General features: G+C 39.5%; 1 protein-coding gene across 1 annotated transcript; it reads right to left on the minus strand.

Moving 5' to 3' along the window:
* Positions 1-5,997: 5,997 nt before the first annotated feature.
* Positions 5,998-19,337, minus strand: LOC135081347 (AF4/FMR2 family member lilli). Its single transcript, XM_063976065.1, has 13 exons — positions 19,320-19,337; positions 18,588-18,797; positions 17,925-18,157; positions 17,181-17,673; positions 16,639-16,784; positions 15,312-15,457; positions 14,813-14,995; positions 14,041-14,165; positions 13,391-13,512; positions 12,646-12,900; positions 11,951-12,047; positions 11,190-11,472; positions 5,998-10,783 (listed from the first exon to the last, which is right to left on the minus strand). The coding sequence occupies exons 1-13, from the start codon at positions 19,335-19,337 to the stop codon at positions 10,665-10,667; spliced, it is 2,430 nt and encodes an 809-aa protein (XP_063832135.1). The 3' UTR covers positions 5,998-10,664.
* Positions 19,338-22,844: the final 3,507 nt, after the last annotated feature.

The raw sequence follows: 22,844 nt of genomic DNA on the forward strand, positions 1-22,844 counted from the left end.
TTGTGATCTAAGAAAAATAATATTTTTCGTCTAACACCCGCCGGGCGTCTGGTAAACAATTTTATACTATAATTTGTTTGTCCTTAGTTTAACACGCCTACTGACGCCGGCGTGGAGCTAAGGCGCTGCGACGCGCCCACACTTCCTCTTGACGTCTTCTTTACGCTAGTATAGAATAAAACATCCACTACAAAACAATACAGAATATCGTAACATTAGCTGCTATTAATATTAAACGTTATGCGTTTCTCGTTTACACTATTTCTCACTTTGTTGCGCTTGCAGGATACCTTTAATTTTTGTTTGAAATGGAGATAATTATTGGCATCATTTTGGAGATTAACTGAAGACTGATTCGGAACGGGAAAATGTGACTACCCTTTCTTTTTGGGCCGGTTTACATTTGTAAAGCCAATGACAGGTCGCGCGACCCATGACAGTGCACGCGACCTGTCATTTCCTTAAGATCGCGCCGGCGATGGCGATCTGCCCCCCTAGACAAAACGCACTTTTTGATCGAATCGAAAATCGAATCCGTCAAAACTCCATACAAAAAAGGGGCTTTTCGACCACTTTGCGACTGGTTTGCGATTATAATTTGCACTTTGTCTAGACCCACTGCACGCGTTGGTGTGGTTGAAACTTTATTCAACTTACAAATGTAAACAAAAGAGAAAGTTGTCCTTAAAATAGAGTTTGTTGAGTATGTAAGTTTGCCATTTTTTGTGTATTTTCACTTCAACAATTTTATTTTAATTTTGCAAGTTAACAACAACTAGCAAATCAATCGTACGGAGTCAATAACAATAAATATTAAATATCTTACAGAGAAAAAAGTTAACTAAGTTAGTAATATTAATTTATCAATTTCCTTAAAAATAAATCTTATTGTTATTATTTGTATCATTTGTTAAGTAAACGAACACTTTTATTACAATAACTTATATCAATAAAATTAATTTAATCCAACTTATTTGTCTGTTCTTTAAAATAGTATTAATTTAGTCGTAGAACGTTTTAAAGGAAGACGTAATATGGACTGGCAATCAATTTAATTTATCAATTAATAAATCAGTTATTAATTTTATGGAAAACAATATGGAGATATTAATTGTGTTTGATTGAGTTATTATAAATAAATTACATTATTGGTAGTTTATTATTAAGACCACGCTTATTGCTAATTATTAATAAATATATTAATGTAAATATATCCATGTTAAATTAAGACGAATTAACTAAAGTAATTTATAGGTAACTATCAATTAAGCCGATGATATAATATTTAAAGATATCCTGCAACGCTCACACGTTATTTGGCTAAGCAAGATGCAAGACTGGGCAGGGCCGTAGTCCGCGAAGACAGAAGTACACAGTAGAAGGAATTGCAGTTAGGAAAGGACTAGCGACTCTTGGCACTTTATCTTATGCTAACCATGTGATACGACACGCAAATTCAAAGAAAGTGTCAAAATACCAAGCTCAGAAAGAGTGCTACCGTTATTGGCAACTGTCACGTTACAACGCACTATAACGTGCAACTACTACGTTATAACGCACTATAACGTGCAACTACTACGTTACAACGTACTATAACGTGCAACTACTACGTTATAACGCACTATAACGCGCAGTTGCTGCTACGTTATAACGTGCAGTTGCCAATAGCGAAATGAAACATACAAGTACTACGTAATAAATACACCTCGATCTACGTAACTAATTACTCGCATTATTATAAAATATATACTTTGATAACGTCAAGAATTTGAACTTATTGTACGTAGATTGTGTGAAGCCAGTATACAGCGAGAGGGGTAGTGAGGACAGGCTCTATACAACGTTCGATTATCGTTAAAGACACAAAAGCAAATGCACTAGACCTTATTGCCACACTTATTTTATTGCTACGACATATACATACTGCTCTACGTATTTATATAATAATGTAAATATAGTCAATTACAACATCCAATAAAACAAAATATTGTTAAACATTATTGCATTATTTAAGTTCATCTAAAACTCAGAGAGGGGGTTTTCGCTTAACCGATCGTATAGTCTTTACCCAGTGCAGAAGTGTACAGTGCTAGAAATTGAAATACTGAGTAATACTTCCAATCCTAAGGAGAAATCGACTTGGTATTATCGGAACCGCGTTCGGTGTTGTGATCCCGAAAAAAAGAGAGGCTAAACGATTTATCACTAAGGCACAATTTAAATTTCCGTTTTGAACTTTATCTAAATAAATATTTTCAATTCCCCTCCTTGTTCGTCAGCTGTGATTGGCATGTGGGTTCTACACCGCGAAGGAGGCTGATGGCTAGCCGTTTACTACTTACGCAAAATGTGTAGGGTCATATCGTCAGTTTGCGTCCATCGCACTATTCGCGTCCAAAAGACGAATAACTCTTGAAAACAGTGGAAAACAACCAAATCGACACAATAGCAAAACTGAAAGTCATCTATGAATGCTTGGATATACGACAGGTGATACTCCTAACTTAGGAGTGTCACCTGTCATGTCCTTAGGAGTCCTAAGTATTTACCACTGTTTTTAAAAGTTATTCGTCGTTTGAACAAAATTAGGGCGGTGGATACAAACAATCGACATGATCCTATGTCCCTGCTTCGTGTGTCGATCCTGTAGTTGTTGAAAAATGCGCCCGATTCTTTCATGACTTTCAGCAACTACAGGACTCACAAAAGCAGGTAATCAGGTACCGACCACGAGACGATAATGAACAGCATCGATACAAACACACCTAAACGATACGCTCCACTAAAAAATTTGCAAAAATAGTAATACTTATTATATGCGTACCTACACATTGACTATCAGATTACGGTTTACTTTAGATACATTCTTTTAGAATATGAATTGCGTTAGAGATTTAGAATTATTCATACGGCCCTTTACTATTTATGAAATGGGTACTTTCTTGAGTTACATGTAAAAAAGAATTATAAAAATGCTAAGCCACTAGTATCCTATGCCCGTGAGTAGCGATATAGCTTATTATTCTAAGTAATGTATAATATAATATTTGTTTATAGCCTGTTTACCAAAATGGCAAATTTTATTGCTTATTGCATTTTCTGTTTCTTTTCACTTAAAGCTATTAACAAAGCCACGACCGTGTCTATAGTTGAGTGTAATACTTTATGTAACTAGTTAAATCTACACACCAAAATTTGTCTAATAAATTAACAGTATCTAGCGTAACTTGGCAAATAATTTATCTGTTGTATATAAAACTTACAACGAACTTTAATTGGTTATAACATGCTCTTTACTGATTATTACTAAACATTGAAGGTGTCGGTAGCACATTGACTTATTACAAAATATCCAATTTCCCCAACGGATTTTGAATTTCGCCTTTAGTTCAAAATCAAATGGGAAAATTGATCATTTTGTTATAAGCTAATATGTTGCCGACTGCTCTAAATAATAAGGCCTCGGTTAAATAGTTTTGATCTGTTTTTAAAGCACACTGCATCTTGACTTATCGAAGTAATTTAAATGGCAATACTTCATACTTTCTCCACTTTTAAACTTCTCTGATTTTGGTGCACACAAAGATAAACACCACCGTATTATGACGAGTGTATTTATACTCTTATATTCTCAATAAATTAACATAGGCGGTAAGTTCTATTTCCTTACTCTCTAGTTCTCCGATCAGTTTGTATTGACGTTATATGTCCTTTCCGAGCTACTATTGACTGTTTATTTATTCCTAAGCTAATATTGTTGGTTTCGACTATCCTAATTGGTAATGTGGGTCCATGACCGAAAAGTACACCGCGAATGATACTATGGTAAGTACTACAAGACAACGCTAAAAACTAGATTCAGTGTCAGTCATAGATTCTGTCCTGTGATTGGTGCAAATATCGAATTTCCACCAGTCAAAATGCTTAATCTATGCTTGAAATTGAATCGAGTTGAGTTTCGTACTGTAATACGCACCTAGGGGACTTTTCGAATCTCTATTAGTTATTTGAAGTTTGGAAAAGTCCACCAAGCCCATGACTTATCCAGTCGGTTTCTCCCATTCGCGATGGACCTTACGCTCAAGAATTTGTTTATTAAGCTAAATACGCGATTCGTTAAAACATTATTGCTTGTAGTAGGTACATATTCTATCACAGTGACGCTCAACTATAGACAGGTCGCTTTGGAGGACTACCGCTACGCCGTACTGCAAATCATATTACAGCAACACATTACCTATCGTATACAGAAGCGACGCTGGCAGATTGCCCGGTGCGAGCTTGCAGCGAACATACGACAACTAAGCTAAGTTCTAATATATTTTAATTGATATTCAGTTGCATCTGGTGTTTCCGATTTACGAACTCGGTACTGTTTTTGGCAGTATTTTCCTTCTATCTTAATTCTTTCCATTCCTTATTCAGGCATCCGACTGATTTCATTCCGCATACGTTGTTTCTTAATTGATAGACTATTATTATGATGCTTCAACCACACCAACGCGTGCAGATCGCTATCACCGGCGCGATCAAAGGCCAATGACAGGTCGCGCGACCTGTCATTGGCCTTTGATCGCATTGGTGTGGTTGAAGCATTATTTATCATAGTCAGTTAAATTTTGTACCGTGTGGTCTATCTAATTCTATTACAAGCCTGTGAAAAAATGTATCCTACCGTCAGATAGGACGGTAGATGAAAAGTATCAAATGCCAGCAACTGCGCGTCTCTCATTGTACAATCGATAGCACATAAAACCATACTAAGATGCAGTGTACTTTGATGTGCTATCGTCTGTACGTTAACAAAAACACGTAGTTGAATTACCAGTTTGACTCGACTTGTATGATGTTCCAACACAACTAACCAACCCATCGCACAATTCCCCTTCTAAATCCACTCTCACTCGAGACAGTACCGAGCTCATATGGTCACGAATGAAGACACGTGATAAGGCTATGCTATGCGCGTGCGCAGATTTGACGTTTGTACTGTGCGCAGGCGCGCGGCGCGGCCGTGCACTGCGACTTGATCTTAGAACCTAGTGTCTAGTAGTAGTGTAAGGTTTCACACATCTTTTACTAAACTAAAAAAATATTTTTTCGAGATTTTATCATATCGTTTTATGGTAAAAACTCTAAACTATTTTCGAGCTAATGCAATTTATTATTAACGTGCATTTTTCAAATATTTTCCAGCAAAAAATGTTTAAACTGTGTGTTTACTAGGACGTAGACCACACACACCACCTCAATTTACTATTGTTTGAATTCACTGTGTCAATTTCTTTATGGGTCATCAGGTCATTGTCATCCCTTTGTAGAACAATCTGCTTTACTTATTATCATGCAAACAATCAAAGTGCATTGTTCATAGCCATTTTAACAGTATTAATCAAGCAATAACATCCTTTACACACAAAATTCTGTAAATGTTTCATTTGTTGTCGCATTATTTTGCTTCCTCAATGCTTTAGTAACTTTATGTGACATGCGATTAGTGTCCAGTAGTATCAAGTATACTTTGGCTTTAGTAATTTAACGTTTTTTGAAGTGGCATAGTTAAAGTGGAAAATTACCGACAAGATCAATCATTCTAAGTTCAGAAATATGGCAACAAGACACTAGGCTCTAAGCTAGGCGCTTTAGTGCGATAGCGGCCTTTGATGGATCGGTACGTTTTGCTTAGGAATTATTTGGGTGGTGTCTGCTGATTCAATTAAATTTGATACTTTTATCAATCACTTTGATAAGTTCTGCATGCACCACCCAAAAAACTGGCAGTTATTTCTATGGTAGCAAAATTGACTAAGGCAAATTGAATTACATTACTACTAACATCTTAGCGGTACGAGATATAAAAGGCGACGATGTAAATACTGTTTTCACGACATTCAAATATCAATATAAAATCACGAAATTGACTATTCTAGCCTCCAGTTACTATCCGTGCTCAAAATAAAAGGAAAATAATAAAGGAAAAGAAACAAAACAAAAATAATTCGTACATAAAAATTAATGTATTGTTTATCTTTAATAACATAAGGTATAGTTACACAAATAATAAAATTAGAGGAAAACAAATTTATACATAATTCTTAACGCGAATAAAAAAACAAATTATACATGCTATCAACACAAGATGCTAATATAAAAAGAAAACAGTTTTTACAATTTCCTAAATAATCATCTAACGCTTTCAACCAGCGCTTCTTGTTCATCGATCTATTAATTATATTTAAAAAATGTCAGTAGATTTTGGCTTCGGTTTAGGATATTCTTAAATTATTTTGAAATCGACTTTTCATTTTTATTCATGGCATATGTGTGCGCTAAGGAAAGGGCACATGAAAATAATTCATCATACTTGCATTCTTGCAAATGCATTTCAACATTCCAAATGAAATTTCTAAGCAATTAATTATTGCTATATTAAAATTTAAATTTGTTTCTAATCAAAAGCGAGAATTTCTAATGGCTTAAAAATAAAGAAGCAACAAAACAAAAAAGAAATGTAATTACATCACTAATAACGTGAAATTTAGAACTAAAACAATAACAAAATCAAGTACAAATACGCGAGTTTCGATCGAGATGCTTTGTGATAAGAGAAATAAAAACAATACAAATGATATTTGTTACAACAATAATAAAAAAATAAAATAAAATGCGATGAACAAAATAATAAGATCGGGCTCACACGACAACGATAAGCTGTGATTGTCCAGTCGATATCAAAAATATATCACAGTAAAAGTTCTCAAACATGCTAACATAATATTAATACCTTACGAATCACATAGTTCAACTCATGTGTAAAGATATTTTTGAACATTTTCTATTGATATTTTTGATAACGACCAAAAACTTTTCACCAATCAAGTGAATTAATGTCGTGGGAACCCAGTTCTAAAGGCACCTGTTTTACTATACCATATTGACATTTTAAAATAAATCGGTTTAAGTAAACTTCGCTTTGTTTACAACAAAAAATCAGCTAGGTACATGTTGTTTACAATAAATAAATAACGAACTAAAAAAAATTAAAATAATATTTGTGCGGATCGTAAGTACCAATTTCGTGACATAAGCATGTAAGAACTCGTTTTAATAATAAACTAAAGGGTAATAATTTAAGTAGAGTAAGTCTGCGCTGGTCCAGCGCTGGTAACGCCCTACACTACTCGAACGCTGCAAGCTCTCTAACAACATGTACAGAATCACGTAAAGTAATTGTCTTAACAGTGCCGCCCGCCACGCCGGGCTCAGGCACGGCCCATACACTCCCCTAACTCCTTAACCAAACATTATTATGTTACTATGTATCTCCTTTTCCGATTACTTATAAATACAGTTTACAATATAAATTAAAATATAGAGTGAAAACTACACATTTCTTACAATTTACTATGTACAAGGCATCAAGTCACTCCTCTTTACTAGTAACGTACAGTTTGTATTCGTCCTTCGTGGAGCTCCGTCGCGTCTCATATAAACGTCCATACAAAAACCTATCTGGCACTAATATGTATATTCATTACAAAATGTATAATATAATAATATTATGTATATACAATCACAACATAAATTTGATAAACAACCGAGAGAAATATATATATTTTATATGTATAATGTTATTGGTGTTACGGCATTTGTCCGAGTCACTTTAGAACATTTGTTGATGTCAGCGTTATAATTGTACTCTTTAAATGTATTATTAATTTAAAAAATATTTGCACTTTATTATTTATTTTAAATTCAATTAATTAATTAATCAAATGACGCATGTCAATTTGTTCTAATTTGCGATTATTTATTCGATTACGATACGATTAATGTCGATTGATACTTCCCGCATTCGGTACGGCGATTTTGGAAATTATACGTAAACGAATCTAGCTCTCCTAACAGAGTATTATTGTCACTCCAAAATATGTCATACGAGTAAATCAGGATCGGGATCGACCCGACCGGTTCACCTTTAATCTCTTACGAAGCTTACGAAATAATAATAACGTATTACTCGTCGCGAAACATCTATCTGATTTGTCACCGAAATCATTTGATATGTATAATAAAAAATGTTCTTCATAACACGTTTTGCTCAATCATTGTTCTGCTTCTAACCGTAGACTACGTAGGAACATGAATTGTTCATAATAATGCACGGAATCCTTCGGAACTGATATTGTAAGCGTTGGTGTCCCCGCGACGCGCGCGATGCACAGCGAACCGAACTAAATTACAGCTAAAAGTACGAATTAAACCTCACATACTAATTTCACACTCGCAAAAATTCAATAAAGCGAAAGTATACGCGAAAAATTCAGAAAATTATTGCGAAGAACTACAAGTGATCCCATACATAGTGAGATATTAATAATATACTCGATTGGCCCACATGCGTACAACAGTTTTGTCGTATAGCTCCCATTACACTAAGAAACGAGCAATTCGTATTATGTGTTCCCGACAGTAGAACTTTCAATGATACGGAAAAGAACTACAACGAAAAACACTTAAGATATGATAAGTCTATAACTTACGAGTAGAGCCGAGCGCGGGGCCCGATGCGTACCCGTTGCTAGGCAACGAAGCGCTATTTACACACTTTCATACAATTTATACAGTTTTTTGGTCTCATTTTGGGAAGAGAACGAAGCACGAAGACTGTGTTCGGGTCCTGTGAGCGCACAGCTGGCCCGCTCGAGGTTCGCTACGGGGTTACTCCGAAAAACGTTACACAGTTTCGAATGTTGCCATCCCTCTCACGCAAAGCAAGATGCCAGCATGAGCGACAGTGACAGATAGACCCGAAACTACGTAAACAGCGATTCGGAGTAGACCTGCTGTTGTCGCGAGTCGCATACGCTTCACCTCGAGTGCTCACGTATGTGGATGATATTGACTCCACGTTTCCTCTTAAAGGTCAATCAGGTCGTGCGACTAGTCGCAACTGGTCGAGCTACTCTTAACGTTGGGTAACTAACGTGACGGTGGAATCTGTTGATGCCTATGGGTTTGATATAAAAAGAGATCTACAATTATACGAACGATTGATGTTTAATAAAAACTCTTTATAGTAATTTTGACGTGCATAATTTGTAGATCGTATAACTTTTCACATCATTCGCTGGAATTACATCCGATGGTATTGCGTTCTTATTAACATTAATTATCACTTATTTTTCTCGTTATATTTATAAAACTAAGTACCTTCTTCAAATATTATCTTAAGATTCCAAATTAATATTTATTGAACTGTAAAATTAAGAATACTATTGCTTATTTATTTTAGAAGTTCTTGTATATTGATGTTTCTGTTGAATTCCTTCCATATTAGTCACGCATTTGCCAAAATCTGACCAGAGAACAAAAAACGAAATGTGTCAACACATACTGAAAGTGTAAAGAAACATATTTAAAATACGTATTCTTCAAATTGTTTAATAATGAAATGTAGAAAAAATATACATATTAATGAATATACACAAAATAGTTTTCTGTAAGTTTCAATCTTTTGTATTCTGATTAGATGTTGGCAAACTATCGAGACCGTTTCATAATATTTTTGTATGGAAATATGAATTACACGTCCAGCCTTGTGCTTTAATTTTACTAAGAAGCAGTATTGCAAGAAAAAGGCGCCACAGCAATTCGATTGGCCCTATAATAACCTTTGTATACCCCCAAATAGTTTTAAAATAATAATGCCATCCCCGTAAGGCGAACGTGTGACGTCATAGTCAAGCTAGCGTAACACTGTCACCGATATACCGAAATAAACACACTTAATATTAATCGCGTAAATATCGCAAAATAGCCGCAATAGTATAAAATACAAAATATATCACAGCTACGCTAAATATTAGACGTCAAAAATATAAGTATTTCTCAAAGGAATATGTATATGTTTCGATATTCGGCTTCAAAGATTCAAAAGATCCACTAAGAACTTACGTCACAAAAGTTATGACGTCACAACCACAAGACAACTTATCGTTTCAAACACATCGACAAAATACTACTTCTAATAACTATTCTAGCATGAATGTATATCACAAATATAATGTAAAAGACGTAAATTACTCTCCCATACAATCCAATTGATTTTAAAAATCGCAAGTCGCATGTTTGTGGCAACCAGGTAATGTATTGCTTAAACTATTTTATTAATCAAGATGTCCGGTGATTCATATTTCCATACAAAAATAGAATATCTTTTCATTTCGGTAATATTAAATTAATGAAATAAATTATAAGTATTTAATATAATAATGATAGAGATTTGGAAACAATATTGTGAGATATTGTTAGTAAAACCGATTTAAATTTTTAAATGCACAGAACATTTCATTCAACATTACTAACTATCTATCACCATCGTAATTAATGTCAAGAAGTATTAATTATGCCAAAACTGGCTTCAAAGTAGATCCATGGTCTCGCGGCACCGCCGTCAAATATCAGCGACCGTTCCTTATTTCTGATACTGTGATTTTGTTTCAAATAATCTCGCGTCGAAGTCAAAACAAAACCGCCAGTACGGGTATCACGTGACCGGTCACTTGATATTTTAACCTGTTACTTGTCACGTGATATTTTGGAACTGTGACAGGGTATAGTACGGCCGCTATTCTCACGTGGTTATGTTCGATCGGGCGCGGTCACTCGCGCGGGCAGCTTTTGAGCAGAGATATCGCGTGACGCACATACTGGACCAGGTGCCGGAACGTGGATGACAGCGAGAGGGGCCCGCACTTGCGGTCCACCGCTATGAACAGATCTGAAATGGAAACGATTATTTGTTAGAACTTATTAACTGATTTTCTAGAATAATATGAACTTTCGAACTTGATATTTCGTATAGATGGGAGAGATGTAGATTTTGATGTTGCTGTTATTTTTCAAAAAAATTAAACTGCTGAAAAGCTGAATGATTAACAAAAACGCGTGATATTAGGCTACGTCATGCGTAACCAGGTATTATCTTCAAAGTAGAAGAACTCTTGACCAGATACATTAATTTTGCATTTCATTGACCCAGTTTTTTTATTCATTTCATATACTCGATCAACAATCGACATAATTACCTATTATGAATTTGTCAAAATGAATTACTACAAATCGAACTGAAATATTTACACAAAATACAATACACAATTTATCTCCAAAAACAAACTTCCACTAACCTCGATTAGGCCTCAGACGGCATAAGCAATCCGCTTGCTCCCACAGCTCCAAAGCGACGTACAAAAACGTGTAATACTTCGTCAGTTGCAACAGGGCATTATGCGCCGCCGCCGGCACGCTGTGGGCCAACGAACAGTAGCCTGATGACGCGCCTGAGCCGACCGAGCCGGCCGAGCCGACCGAGCCGACCGAGCCGACCGAGCCTACCGACCCGAGCGAGCCGGCGGGAGAAGGCGACGGAGATAGTGGGGATACCGATGAGACTGATTCCGCGCTTGCGGGCTGAAATTAAAAATTTGAGTCAGCTATTTGTATAGTAGTCTTGCAAATGGTAAAGTCATAACATAGGTCATTTACTTTCCAATACAGGAGTAAGACCCTAATTTACCAGCAAATTGAGGATTTGGCCTTCACAACACATCAAACTGTAATTTTTTGTTGCAAAATTAAACATTAATTTAGATTCTTGATTATTTAGTTGCTTGACGATGTCAGCTTTTGTTTACTGTTGTTATACACAATGGTATTGCCATTAAAATTAATCACATAAATAGGCTCTTTTTTGACCACACTCACAATCAATCTCACTCAAAAAGTTAACAGTGGTAATTTAATTATCAATTGAACCTGTCAAGAAGCAGTTATATTGAGACATGTTAAAGCACTTTCAAGTATTGATTTGCAATATGAGTTTATTAATGATTTATAAAATCGAACATTAAATTTATTGAATAATAAATTAGACCAAATAAGTACATACCTTTTGTTGGTATTCGGTGACAATCTTGTTGTATTCCTTGACTTCGCGGTTGTACATTTTGAACATCCGCAGGTATAGAAGTGCTTGCACTCGCAGGCTGTAACAAAAACATACGTTTTACTTAAATGCTATTATTTTCATCATGACAAAGATTAACGTTAAAAAATCTTTATTTGAAACAAACAATTACTTATAACACTGAAAGCAGTGTTATAAGTAACTGTTACCGTGCGTTACAACTGTAACCTCGACTAGAGTCGAGGGCGGTGTCACGTTAAATTGTTAACGCCCATTTCTAAATAAAGGGTTTGATACTACAAATTAATGACGTAATTTTTATGCACTTTCAAAACGAGGTAGACTTCTATCCCCACTTATCCATCGGCATGTCAAGATTTCAGAGGCACCTTGAAAAATAGCCTTCGATACGCCAATGGAACACCTACCTGACTATATCCAGCTTGCTGAACGTTGACTGCGGCGACGCCCTGTGTATAGCAGGGGTCTCCAAACTTTGGAGCCTTGGGGCCATAATAATTTTTTCGGTATGTTGCAAGGGCCGTAACAATTTTAATTTTTCTGCCCATCTATGCAAACATGGGCTTAGTTTTAAGCTATCGCGGGCCGTATTGATATGGCCCGCGGGCCATAGTTTGGAGACCCCTGGTGTATAGCAACCATGTCACAACACTCACCTGAGTATGTCCAGCTTGCTAAACGTAGAGTGCGGTGACGCTCTAAAGCGCTGTGGCATGGAGTGAATGGACTTGATGTACTCGATGGTCTCGCGGTACACCGTGAACGCGCCCTTGGTATCCAGCTCGAGCTCTAGCACGCGGCCCGTCAGCACGAAGCATAGTACACTTTCTAGGTACAGCATGACGCGGGCTAGTGGGCCTTGTTCGCGCTCGGCCGCCGTGCGGAGGCGCGTCGCTTCTTCCAAGTAGTACCTGTATAAGACAAACGACGTTATAGTAGTCATACACCAAGCCTACAGTGCTTTCTACACCTTGACTAGAATATCTAGGACCTAGATAGGACCCGCACAGTATTATAGTACACTGTACACACACAATACTTTTATAGTACACAGTGGCCACAAGCCGTTGTGATACATAACACACTAGGTAGTATATACACAGGCCATGTTTAGACGTTATAGTAGTGATACACTAAGTGCTAGGTAATTTTTGTAACTTCAGAATCAAACACGATTCAACGAAAATAAATATGAAAAGAGTATGAAATACTTAGGTACCGATAATAAACTATTAAAATTCTGTGGTACATCCTTTGATACAATAACTGACCATTCCAATTGAAACTCATGCTTTATGGTCAAGTCTATACTGTAAGACATTAGAGTATTTATTTTCTACAAATAGTCTTTTTCAAAGTCCCGTTTTTAGTGTCCCCAACAGGAATCGAAGTGGTACTGACTTGTGGTCCCGCTCCTCGTCGCTGAGCGCGTCGGCCGGCTGGCGCTCGAAGTAGGAGTAGTAGATGGGCGTCTGCCCGCACGCGCCCGACCGCTCGTGGTTCGTCGCGGCCACTGCTCCTCCCTGCAAGAGAAACAAACATTAACATTTTATTAATTCGAATACAAACACAAATATTAGAAACAATAGTGGCAGCTTTATGCGGTAAACATTATTCGTGGGTCAAATCACGAAAGAGCATATCTAATAAAATGGTGATATTGAGTTAAATAAATACACAATGTAAAAATTAAAATTCATCATTTCAATTTCTGCCCGGCCGGGAATCGAACCCGGGACCTCTCGGCATAGTAGTCCATTCTGAACCACTACACCAAACGGCCGACAAATACTGAATGAATCTGAATTCTTTGTTAGGAAGCCAGTATTGACAGTTAAAAGTGCCCGAAATGCATCTTTCCATACTTCAAGTTTACTTTGGGGCTCCTGTAAAATTTATAAAAACAGTTACGTCTTCTCGTGATTCGACTGTCAAGATGTTACTGAGTGAGTGACCTTTTTTAGCAACTTTGTAAATTTTTTTTGTGTATAGCTTTTGTTACCCGAGTTTGTTGCCAAAATAAAATTTCATTTTTCTTTCTTGTAACTGACCTGTTCCTGGTGCGGCGTGGGCAAACGTTTGGGCGCGGCGCGGCGCGGCGGAGCGCGTTGCAGCGCGCGCAACGTGTCCGCGCGCAGGCGGCTTAGCGGCACGCGCACGAGGAGCCGCGCACGCGCTGTGGACAAAACAACTTCGTTTTAATGAGGGTTTTCGCGAATGAAAAATCCGCCAGATGGCAATACGTAGACGCGAGGTCCAAATGCTGCATGATTGGTTATTTTTGACATGACATTGACAGATATGTCAAAATCCACCAATCACGCAGCAGTCAGACCCCACATCCACGTCCCGCCATCTAGCGGATCTTTCATTGGCGAAAACCCTCATTAGGACTTTTTAACATATCTATATTATTTCATGATACATCATTATCTGGTCATGTAGCCAACCGCAATGTGGGCATGCCTCTCATTCGGTGGACCGACGATATGTGAATGTCCTTGGTTTAGAATGTCCCCAAAAGCCATAATAATAAAGCCAGGTGCTCACGGCTAAGCGTCGTCCAGACGTTTAGAGTCTATCTAGCTTCCCGTAGAGATAAAAACAATGCAAAAAAAAGAAAATAAAAAAATAAAGCCAGCTACTCACGGTTGGGAGTGTCATCGAGCCGCTTGGGACCTCTCCATCGTCTCTCAGCTAGATAAAAACAAAGAAAAAGACAGAATAAAACCATATACTCACAGTTGACCGCGTCGTCGAGCCGCTCAGAACCTCTCCAGTCTCTTACCTAAATAAAAACACAGAATAAAGCCGTCTACTCACGGTTGGGCGCGTCATCCAGCCGCTCGGAGCCGCGGCCGGGCTTGACGACGCCGACGTCGGCCTCGGCGCGCACGAAGCGCTCCGCCTTGTCGCCCGCCACGCGCTCCAGTATAAAGCTGTGTACACTGTGTAAACGTTTGGGCACGTCGTCGAGCCGCTTAGAGCCTCTCCAGGGTCTCTCAGCTAGATAAAAACAAAGAAACATAGAGAAATAAAGTTGTGTACTCACAGTTGGGCGCGTCGTCGAGCCGCTTAGAGCCTCCCCAGCGTCTCTCAGCTAAATAAAAACAAAGAAATATAGAATAATAAAGCCAGCTACTCACGGTTAGGAACGTCAACAAGGTACTCAGAGCCTCCTCAATGCCTCTTACCTAAATAAAAACAAAGAAACAGAGGGAAATAAGGCTGTGTACTCACGGTTGACCGCGTCGTCGAGCCGCTCAGAAACTCTTCAACGTCTCTTACCTAAATAAAAACAGAAATAAGGCCGTGTACTCACGGTTGGGCGCGTCATCCAGCCGCTCGGAGCCGCGGCCGGGCTTGACGACGCCGACGTCGGCCTCGGCGCGCACGAAGCGCTCCGCCTTGTCGCCCGCCACGCGCTCCAGCTTCGACTCCCGCTCCATTTTCACGTCGTGGGATAACCTGGCGATGACGAAATACATTATTTATATATGTATATGTAAAGTAAATACTTTTTACTTTAAGGTCTATGGTTTGTCTATGACTTTGACGTTTATCAAATGAATGTCATAGTGAGAAGTCATTGTGGAAAATATGAAGATATTTTAAGAGATAATAATAAACTTTAAATGTCGTTTCTTTGATTTTACAGGTTTGTGTTATAGCCAATGAATGAGGAATTTAGTTTATTTCAATGAGAAATGTATTAATCGTGAATAAACCTTTGATTTTACAGAGCAACACATGTGTTTATTTTATCTCTGAGAAAGAGTACATTATATATATTTTAAGATCACTAATAATTCGTCTCTCGTAGCATAATTTCGAACTCCTCCTATGTCCTTCTGATTAATTTCGTTGCGGGTCCAATGACAGTTTAACTTTCCCCCGGGACAAACTTGACCACTAGTTGGGTTTTATTGGCGGTCAAGCTGTAGATCCTGGCTAAACAGGAGTTGCAGCGGTGGGAACGAGAGGTGGGAAGTCCTGAATATTATAGCACAAAAAATTTGACAAGTTCAATTTGAATCTAATTATTGTAAAAATGCTAAGGAATCCTTATTCCGCAGATTCTTGTGGTCTAATTCATAAAATATAACCTAAACCTTTTAATAGGTAAGGAGAAAAAAACTATTTATTGGTTTGAACCTTATCTCACTGAAGTTCAAAAATATGATGGCATTAATTCTGCCACGAATTACCAAGTTTTTGATATGCAGGGCACATAGTATGCAGAACTGACCGCCGATGAGGCAGCAAGGTTCTGAGTGGAAGTCACGTACCGGAAAACGCAGCGTGAGACGTCCACCTACAAGGTAGACCGACGACCTCATAAAGGAAGGTGCTGGATGCAAGTCACTATCAACGATGTGGAAATCATTAGGGGAGGCCTATGTTCAGCAGAAGACGTCCTGTGGCTGAAATGATGATGATGAATTCTGCCATCACCAGGTAAAGGTATGACAATTAAAAAAATCAGTCTCGAGACAAGCCCTGGCGCGGTCTTGATGTATGCTGAGCGGGTGCCTTTTTGTCAGAGGGGCACAAGCAGCTATCTGTCCATTTGTGTATCTCCTTCATTACGTACCTATGTTTTTCCTGCTTGTATGTCTTTCTTTCAAATAAAAACTATTCTATTCTACCTCTCAATCTTCTCCTCGTGCAGACGCTCGATGGACATCTTGTCGTCGGAGAGCCGAGACATCTTCTCGCTTCTCTCGTGGGACGACTTGCGATCGATCTTGTCACTCGACAGACGATCGTGAGACGACATTTTCTCGTACGACACCTGAATAACAAACAAATACACATTATAATAAATTAAATTGGCTCATAAGACATTTAGTAAGGCGCTGGGTCGACTATAAAATACACAATCTTAAAGAAATATTCCAAATATACTCAGTAATTAGACAAAAAAGTGTAACAAGACTTATTTTTCTTCTAGATATGTTACGTGAATGCGGAAATAGTAGTTTTGATCAACCAAATAACCCAAAAATCATAATAGCGACCGTCTTGTAGTTTTTTTTATCCACAACGAGGAAGCTCTTGGCCTGTATCTCACCTGATGGTAAGTGATGATCAAGCCGAAGGTGGAAGCGAGCTTCACCCGGTGTGTAATGAAAAGTATCTATCTACTCGTATACAGTTTTACAGCATCGGTTATGAAAATATTAATTACCTTTTCGCCGGAAACCCGTTCCGGCCTTTCAGGTATGCTGCCCGATAACCGGCTCGGAATACGGTCTATAGGCCTCGTCCGCTCCGTCGGTCTTTCATTGGGCGTCCGATCGCTCGGCGTCCGGTCCACCGGTATCCGCTCTGAGGGCGTCCGGTCCATTTGTAACCGTTCCGTCGGCGTCCGGTCAACCTGCAACCGGTCGGACGACATCCGGTCGACTTGGAAGCGCTCGGTCGGTGTCCTATCGACTTGTAACCGGTCTGTAGGCGTCCGCTCGACTTGTAACCGGTCGTTCGGCGTCCGCTCGACCTGTAACCGGTCGGTGGGCGTCCGGTCGACCTGTATCCGGTCGTTGGGCGTCCGGTCGAGCGGGACCCGGTCGCTGGGCGGCCGCTCGGCCTGCAGCCGGTCGGCGGAGCGTCTGTGATCCGTCCTCTCGATGGAGATGCGTTCTTGTATTCTCTCATTGGCGATTCGCTCGGCTTCACGTCGCCTAAATTAGAGAAATATATCGTTTTAATATACAGAATTGCTACCAAACACTTCGACACAGGCAATCAACTGAAAGATTAATCAATAAGTGTCTTTAACTTAGTGAGGACTCAACTTTAGTTCAGGACTGCCTGTCTATTAATACAGACGATGAGCGACGACAGATCAAACTAATAACGTAGCACCTTATACGGTTATAATACGTGCTATTTTGGAACACATTACAGAAAGACATTTGCACATTACACTGACCTGGTGAGCGTATCAGGCTCGCGCGGCGGCGACACGCGCGCGATGGCCTCCTGGTGGCGTCTCTCGGCGCTGCGGTCGCGGTCGCGGTCGCGGTCGCGGTCGTCATCGTCAGCGCCTGACTCGGGCGCGGTCACCTCGATAATGGTGACCTGGCCCTTGCCTTTACCACCCTTCCCCTTGCCCCCTTTACCGCCCTTTCCGCCGCATTCGTCGCCCTTTTTCGGCGTGAACACCTGGGAATGGAAGGGAGGCTAGACAATTAAAACATAATTGTGCGTTTATTTTGTGTTTGTGTAAAGATTGATCTTTCTACTTTAGGTAAATTTCGTCTTGCATAAAGGGTTCCTGTATAAAAATTGTATGAAGATCTAAATTACGACTTAAAAATATCGACAACACGTTTGGGCGGGCGGATTCGCTTCTGTTTCACTTATGATATGCGTATTAATAGCATCTTTGCTTAAAGCCTCGTTGATGTCCGATGCATGTAAAATGCCAACAAACGGATATTGCTAGTGCGCGGCACTTTCTTAAAAAGCTTTTTAACAATAAAATACAATGTGATATATTCTCATAGCTCTGTGATGTCCTGTTGCAATAAATGTTTCTTTCAAAATTTTTCTAATCCTGTGTGTTAAAGTGAAATATTGTATTTTAACAGACCTTGCGGAAGATATGGGTCTTGGTGTCTTGCAGTGGGTTGTGCGGCGGCGGATCGGGTTCTGGGTCGCTGTCTGGCGGGGCGGGCGGCGGCGACGCGGGCCGGTGCTTGGGCGGGCGGCCGCGCTTCTTCTTGGCCGGCTGGTCTTCCGAGGGCCGCGGCTTGGGCGGGCGGCCGCGCTTCTGCGGCTGGATTGGAGGCGAGGCGGTGGCCTGGAAAAATGAGGATTAAATTATTGTTATGGCCTCAATAGTGAGGTGTATAAACGCTATGAGGAAGACACCAGTAACTATTACTCGTACGTATAATTAGCAAATACGATACGAGTAAGTGTGACTTTTGAAATTTATGAGTGCTAAGAAACTGGATTACAATAGAAAATGTTCGAGGCTTAGTGGTAAGCCTTGCAAGGATCCAACGTGTTAAGGATCGACATCCCTTACCTAGTGCAAAACAAATGATAGTTGACTATGTTACTGATATAGGGTGTCATAATTGACCAAGCTACATATTATATTGATAAAGAAGCCTCAAAATCAAAATCAAATCAAAATCAAAAATATTTATTCAATTTAGATCACAAGTGGCACTTATGGCCTCGTCTTAAAAAGAGGCTCGTACTCCTGCAGTCAATACTCAATGGCAAGATGATTATGAAAATGTTTTGATCACGTAAGCAGATAAAGATTTTCTATAGTCTTTGCCTAAGATAAAGATATAAATAATTACCTGACTGTGCCTAGGCGCTTCATCGTCACTAGACGCGGCCGACGCGCGGTGAGCCAGCGAGCGACGCCGGCGCGTGGGACCGGGCGATGGCGACGACGCCTCCGAGTCCGACAACTCCGATATTGGACTCTGTTCAGAAGGGCATAAGGTTAAAAATGCTGGAGCAGTTGATTGTATGTTCTTATGTCAGATATTGAACCCTGTTGGGGAGACACGCTTTGGACAATTGAAACGGGATTATGAATTAAAATGGAAATAAATTGGTTGGAGCTTAAAGTTGGTTATACAGTAATTTAGTTATCCATATTCCACATCCAATCCATAATTGTGTTTACCTTTTTAAGAGACAGTTTAAAGTATGTTAAGTGTACGGCTGACTATCCCATGCAATAAGACTCTCCAATACTGATTCAAGCGTTTAAATATCTTGATCGCAGAGGAAATAAAAGTATGAACTAGACTTCACATTCGAAGTTATCACGTTGAGAACAATGTTAGTGGACAGCCAATCGCAGGGGTAACAAGTGTATTTGTAGCAATTTTATCGCAGATACAAACTGTAACCCTGGTAAAGTGACACGCGTCAGATACAGGGCCGACAACGGACAAAATATGTGGACTGCCGCCTGAATAACCTTTTAACCGCCAGCGTACATAAACATTGCTCTTTTTTGGTATTGAAACTTACGTAATCAATAGAATTCAAAATATGGTAGCGAAAACTCTTTATCTTAACTTATGTAAATCAGTAATGCTCGCACACCCACATACCTACGGTATTCGCTCTAAGAGAGATATGTATGTAGCACATGAAACTGTTAAGGTACTATTTCCACAATCAATTGGTAAGAATCATCATTTAAATGAAGATTCTCATTTAAAGTGCGAGAGAGATTTACCGGAGGAAAGTTTGAAGCTTCACATATTGTACTTTCATTCGAAAGCTTTAGCAAGTGTGTAAACGCGAATTTGTATGCAATATGTTAACAAATTGTTAGCACATACAGAATTACTATCCTAATTAGTTTTCTTAATTTAGTTATTCAGTATTTCAAGGTATTTTGTAAGTCCACATCATTCGCGACAAAATAATGACAAACTCGACAGTCCAAAGTTACGTTACAACGTTAGAAACATCAAAAGATGGTTTAAGTTGCCAAAAATCTCGACAGAACCACCGGCATCACAGAAATAAAAACATGACGCTACGTCATAATCTTATCGAGTTAGCGTTGAACTTTATGCACAGTATGGTTTCCGCGGACCAAGTTTTTTGATCCGAGATAACCTCTCCTCGTAATTTATTTTTATCGCCTTATTACGTTGCTACGAAATTGCACTTTATTTCTTTAACTTGGACAACCCAGTTGGTACTTTCTTAGAACAAGCCATTACTCAGATAACACTGTAAAATTTTATTAGCGTAATATCTAGTGGCTTGATATTTTTATCACGTAAAACGAAGTTATTGCTAGCGTTTAACAAGGTTTTTAATGGAGGAGCGGAATGAAGATCTAACCTCTAATGGTATGGCCATAGCGGAGAGATTTCCGTGCACGGCGCCGACGGCTTGCCACAAGATATCCTTCAGTAGGAGGAACTGTGCCATGACCGCGCGCCTGTCGCGGCCCTGCACGCGGCACTCCAAACTTGCTTCGAAGTCCGCGAGCACTTGCCTCAAGTTGCACTTTAGCATTGCCAAATTGATCCATTTCTGTCTCAAGTCCTCCTCCCGTCTGTTTATTATTCGGTGCAGCGCCTCTATTATTTTTTCCATTTTAATATCGCACGAAACGTCTTCATTACACAAATAAGTGTTTGTTAGTGATAGTCCGAGTGTCACGGCGAGACAATGTAGCATAATCGCTACATACTTTTGCTTACTCGGTTCCCTTGTACGGAGAAGTTTGGAACACGACACCTGGGAAAGGGAGGATCCCATGCGAAGTGATATTCTATCGCGCCGGGTTATGTTAAGGCGGTGTCATAAGTTCATGGCGTGCACGTGTTGTTTCGATATTTATTCGGATTCGGTATTCAAACGGAATGCGATGAGCTCAACGGCTTCTAGGTATGGATTAAATGTGACCATTGCCATTTGAGGGATAGATTTTGTTGCTATCTTTCCTCTATGGTCTTATTGTACTGCTACTTAGTACTTGTCAATTTTCCGAGATCTTTCCGGCAAAAGGGGAAAATATAACAAAACATTCCTTGATGCAGAAATAAGGCACGTAGGTAGCACTCAAAACTGAACTAACTAATTGTAGTACTTGCTGGGTAAGAGGGGGGAAGGGTTGTACTGACATCACGTGTTTGTGTCTATTATTCACGTATAATGATTTTCAAAACTCACAATCTAATTAAAATACTTTTGATGGAAATATTATCTTTTAGCCACAATCTTAAATACATATTGTAGTAATAAATAGACAGTTATTGAATTGCGCATCAAAAGAAAATGTAATTATATACCAGTTCCAGTAAATAACAGCAATGAAACCGTATATACGTGAGTCATCAACTCGTCTTTCTTCGAACGCCGAGCAAATCAAGGCGACTTCAGCGAAAGATGTATATCAGCCGTCGCAAGGTCACACAAGGCGTGGGCATACTGGGTATTGTGCGGGAAGGCGCGCTGGTTCCCAGAAGAGTGGTGTTTTAGCACTAATGGTAATTCAGAACTTGCGTTTGAGGAGGGGGTTTATGGGGATTTCCAGCTGTTTATTCGTTCCAAGAAGCGGAACTTCCAGAATTTCAATATCACAATATTGGTTTCCTTTGATTCTTTGTAGTGTAAGGTTCTTATCCTTGTAAAGGTCAAATCGCACTTGAGCAAAAATAATACAGCACGTCACTTCACTTATTCTAACGCGACGTTCGTCCGCGCTAAGCACTAATGCGACACATACCAATATCATACAAAAAGTTGTATAAAAATTGTTTATACGCACCATGAGAGGCTGTGCTAACTTCTTAAATAATGTAGCTGGTAGAAGAATGAGTCCAGCCCATCAGAATGAATAAGCACTTACTTGGGACAGGTACATTGGTATATTGCTTTGACTCCTATTACTTAGTTTCCCCTTAAGCTGTATGACATAATGTTACACCATATGACTCACCGGCTTTCCCTTGACGTCGGCGAGTGCATGCCTCAGCTCCTTCGACTCGTAGGCCTGGTCGGGCGGCTGGACAGGCTCCACGACGAGCGCTGGGCGGGCGGCGGCGCGTGGGCGGACTCTTATGCCCGTTTACACCATCAATCCCTAATTTTTAAGTGACTCCTATGGTAACACATAACAGGAATTTTGTTTTCAAAGGGGTCACTTAAAAATTAGGGATTGATGGTGAAAACGGGCATTAGAGTCCTAGGGAGGAGTTGCCTTGACTGTATGACTTACCGGTTTCCCTTTGACGTCGGCGAGCGCATGCCTCAGCTCCTTCGACTCGTAGGCCTGGTCGGGCGGCTGGACAGGCTCCACGACGAGCGCTGGGCGGGCGGCGGCGCTGGGCGGACTCTTAGAGTC

Source organism: Ostrinia nubilalis, chromosome 19 (genome assembly GCF_963855985.1).
Source record: "Ostrinia nubilalis chromosome 19, ilOstNubi1.1, whole genome shotgun sequence".
Taxonomy (NCBI): Eukaryota; Metazoa; Arthropoda; class Insecta; order Lepidoptera; family Crambidae; genus Ostrinia; species Ostrinia nubilalis.

What these genes read in the sequence shown, in the direction of transcription:
- LOC135081347 (XM_063976065.1), bottom strand. An exon ending in GCTGGATGACGCGCCCAACC is followed by an intron (nt 14,996 to 15,311) that starts GTGAGTACACGG and finishes GTTTTTATCTAG; the next exon opens with CTGAGAGACCCTGGAGAGGC. An exon ending in CCGTCTGAGGCCTAATCGAG is followed by an intron (nt 10,784 to 11,189) that starts GTTAGTGGAAGT and finishes TTTCCATTTCAG; the next exon opens with ATCTGTTCATAGCGGTGGAC.